Source organism: Quercus robur, chromosome 2, assembly GCF_932294415.1.
Source record: "Quercus robur chromosome 2, dhQueRobu3.1, whole genome shotgun sequence".
NCBI lineage: Eukaryota > Viridiplantae > Streptophyta > Magnoliopsida > Fagales > Fagaceae > Quercus > Quercus robur.
In genome coordinates, this window is record NC_065535.1 from 95,236,894 (window position 1) to 95,240,639 (window position 3,746).

General features: G+C 36.3%; 1 protein-coding gene across 1 annotated transcript; it reads left to right on the forward strand.

Annotated features, from left to right (window-relative positions):
* The first annotated feature begins 346 nt into the window (after positions 1-346).
* LOC126705871 (receptor-like protein 7) lies at positions 347-3,256 on the forward strand. The gene has a single exon (XM_050405101.1). The coding sequence runs from the start codon at positions 347-349 to the stop codon at positions 3,254-3,256; it is 2,910 nt and encodes a 969-aa protein (XP_050261058.1).
* The last annotated feature ends 490 nt before the right edge of the window (positions 3,257-3,746 follow it).

Consider the following 3,746-nt stretch of genomic DNA (forward strand, 5'->3'; position numbering starts at 1 on the left):
AAATAAAACATAAAATGTTACACCCACTAAGTTAAAGAAGTGGGAAGGCAACTTTTCCCCCTTTTTTTTTTCTATAAGAACAAAAGAATCAAAAGCGACCTTTTGAAATCTTAGGGAAGCCAACTTTTCCAAAAGTGAATTAAAGCTATCAGTTTTTTAAAGTTAATGGATTGTTTTAAAGTTTCTCAGTTTTTTAATGATAATGGGTTTGGGATATTTGTTGAGGAGAATACGAAATCTTTAACAATCATTCCAACAGAAGGGAAGATTCGAACTAATAAAATTCTTCTTTTGCATTCCTTGCTTATATAAGAGCGAAAATACATAGTTAATTTAGACTTAAGTTATGGCGTCCTCTTTGTATTGTTTAAAATTTGTGTACTTGCTTTCTTTCCTCTCAACTATTCATCTCGTTGCCGTTCCCTCATTTTCCTTTGTGCAACCTCTTTGCCATGGTCACGAAAGGTCTTATTTGTTGCAATTTAAGGAAAGCTTTGCCATCATCAACAACAACAAGTCTATTTCCTTTGATCCATCAGCTTATCCCAAGGTTGCTTTCTGGACATTAGAAGGAAACAATAGTGACTGCTGCTCATGGGATGGGGTAGAGTGTGATAAGTCCAATGGCCATGTCATTGGTCTTGACCTCAATAGCAGCTATCTCTACGGTTCAATTAACTCTAGCAGCAGCCTTTTCAATCTTGTTCATCTCCAAAGGCTTAATCTTGCTGACAATCATTTTAACCACTCTCAAATTCCATCCACAGTTTCCAATCTATCCAAACTAACATATCTCAATCTCACTAATTCTACTTTTTCTGGTCAAATCCCATTAGAACTCTCACAATTGTCCCAAATGTCATCCCTCGATCTTTCTTACAACCATTTGGAAATCAAGAATCCAAGTCTAGGACGTTTAGTTGAAAATTTAACCTGCCTAGAAAATCTTGATTTGAGTTTTGTGAGCATAATATCCATTGTGCCTAATATCTTGGCAAATTTGTCTTCTTTAACTTCCCTTCGTCTCTATGACTGCAAATTGCATGGGGAATTTCCAGTAGGCATCTTTAAACTTCCAAATTTACGAGTTCTTAATGTGGGGAAAAATAAAGGTCTCACCGGTTATCTGCCTGACTTTCAATGGAAGAGTCCTCTAGAGGAAATGATCCTCGCAAACACAAGTTTCTCAGGCAAGCTACCTGCATCAGTAGGAAACCTTGGCTCTTTGACTGAAATTGATATGATGAGGTGCAACTTTTCTGGGCTAATTCCATCTTCTCTTGGTAACCTCACAAATCTAAATTATCTGGATCTTTCACTTAACACTTTCGAGGGCCACATTCCATCTTCCTTTGGAAACCTCATCAAACTTTCTTTTCTGCACCTTGCCGAAAATGAACTGAATGGTACAATCCCTTTTGAGCTTGCAAACTTGACACAACTGACTCACCTATTTCTATATTATAATCATCTTTCAGATAAAATCCCTTTTGGGCTCATGAACCTCACAAAATTATCTTCCTTGGGCCTTGCGGGCAACCACTTTACAGGCCAGATTCCAAGCTCAATCTTTAACCTTGAAAATCTTGAAGTTCTTGACCTTTCCGCAAACAACTTTGCTGGCGTTGTGGAGTTTGACAAGTTTGTTAAGCTCAGAAAACTAACTTCCTTGCATCTATCTGATTGTGGAGTGTCATTAATTATTAATGAAACTAGTGACAATACAACTCTTCAAAAGTTCCAAAATTTAGGTCTCGGTTCGTGCAACTTGAGCAAGTTTCCAAACTACCTAGCAAACCAAGATGAACTAAAATGGCTACACCTCGCGACCAACAACATTCATGGACAAGTACCGGAATGGTTTTGGAACGTGAGTAAAGAAAATTTAGAGGTTATCGACCTTTCTGAAAACTTTCTTACAAGCCTCGGTCAATATCCAGTTCCTCTTCCTTGGACCCGTCTAGCCATTTTAGACATCACTTCTAACAGGCTCCAAGGATCACTTCCAATTCCATCCTTCTCCACCTTGGAATATCATGTATCAAACAATTCATTCACTGGAAAAATTTCAGAGTTGATTTGTAACATGAGTTCTCTTCAAGTCCTTGATTTGTCCATTAACAACTTAAGTGGTTCACTTCCTCAATGCTTGCACAACTTCGGTGATTCTCTACTCATATTGGATTTACGGAGGAACACATTCGAAGGAAGTATTCCACAAACTTGGACAAATGGAAGCAAGTTATTGATGATTAACTTCAGCCAAAACAAGTTTCAAGGGTTGTTACCAAGATCTTTGGCCAAGTGTATAATGCTGAAGGCCCTTGATTTCAGTAATAACCAATTCAATGATACTTTTCCCTCATGGTTAGGAAACCTTCCAAATTTAAAGCTTCTCATTTTGCGGTCCAACAAACTCTATGGCCCAATAAGTACTCATAAAGCAAAATATAAGTTTCCCAGCTTGCAAATCTTTGACCTCTCATACAATAGTTTTACAGGAAGTTTGCCATTAAAATTCTTTCAATATTCCAATTCTTCTAGATTTGATAGTGCAAACCTAACATATATTGAAGTTACTTCATCCTTTGTTGTGCAAAACAGTTTTCAAAATTACTTATGGGATCTTAAGTATAGTTATGCAATGATAATGACAAACAAAGGAGTGGTCACGGATTACATGAAAGTCCAAGAATTTTTCATAGCCCTTGATTTCTCAAGTAATAGATTTGATGGAGATATTCTAGAATCCATTGGAAATTTAAATCTAAAAGGCCTTTGTTTGCTCAATCTTTCCAATAACATTCTCATTGGCCACATCCCACAAAGTTTGAGAAACCTTGTAAATCTGGAATCATTGGACCTTTCTCAAAACAAGCTCTTTGGAGAAATCCCTCAACAGCTAACAGAACTTACTTTCTTGGAATCCTTCAATGTTTCTCATAATCATCTTGTGGGACCTATACCTCAAGGAAAACAATTTAATACTTTTCCAAGCAATTCATTTGAAGGAAATCCAGGGTTGTGCGGAAGCCCATTAACAAAGAAATGTGAGAGTTCTGAGGTTTCACTACCTTCACCTACAACTCCTGAAGAGAGTAAAGATTTGGGTTCTCCATTTCAATTTGGTTGGAAAATTATTTTGATTGGGTATGGATTTGGACTAGTTGTTGGAGTGATTATTGGACAGGTTGTGAGTGCAAGGAATCATGATTGGTTAATGAAGGCTTTCGGAATGAGAAAACTGGTGAGGTGATTGATTTAATTAGCTGGATAGATGTCTTCCAAGGATATATATACATACATTTTTACTCTATACTTTTTTGAACTTTTTTTCCTTGTTGTGTAACGTAGAGTGCTACTACCGTTTTTCTTTCTTGTTTTGATGCACGTTGGACTGGCTAGCAGCCTAGCATTAATGTATTGTATGTAAAAAGTTATGATGAATTTATTGAATTTTCTTTTTCAAATAGATTTCAGTTATTTATGTATGGAATCACAATTTTTTCTCCATAGCTTACAATTAACCACTCCAAAATTCTCATAGAATTTGTAAGATAAATTATGTTCAATAGATTTTCTATGGAATAATGCAGCTAACTGAAGGTCAATGAATAGTTGGATCTTTGCCCACCGCGAATGTGTAATGCACTTAACTAAAGATGAGCAAGTGGATATGGATTAGCAAGGCTTCATTAGAAGTTTATGTTGTATAGCTTATAAGATTATAGATACTTTTACATATG

What these genes read in the sequence shown, in the direction of transcription:
- LOC126705871 (XM_050405101.1), top strand. Translation starts at nt 347, where the DNA reads ATGGCGTCCTCTTTGTATTGTTTAAAATTTGTGTACTTGCTTTCTTTC.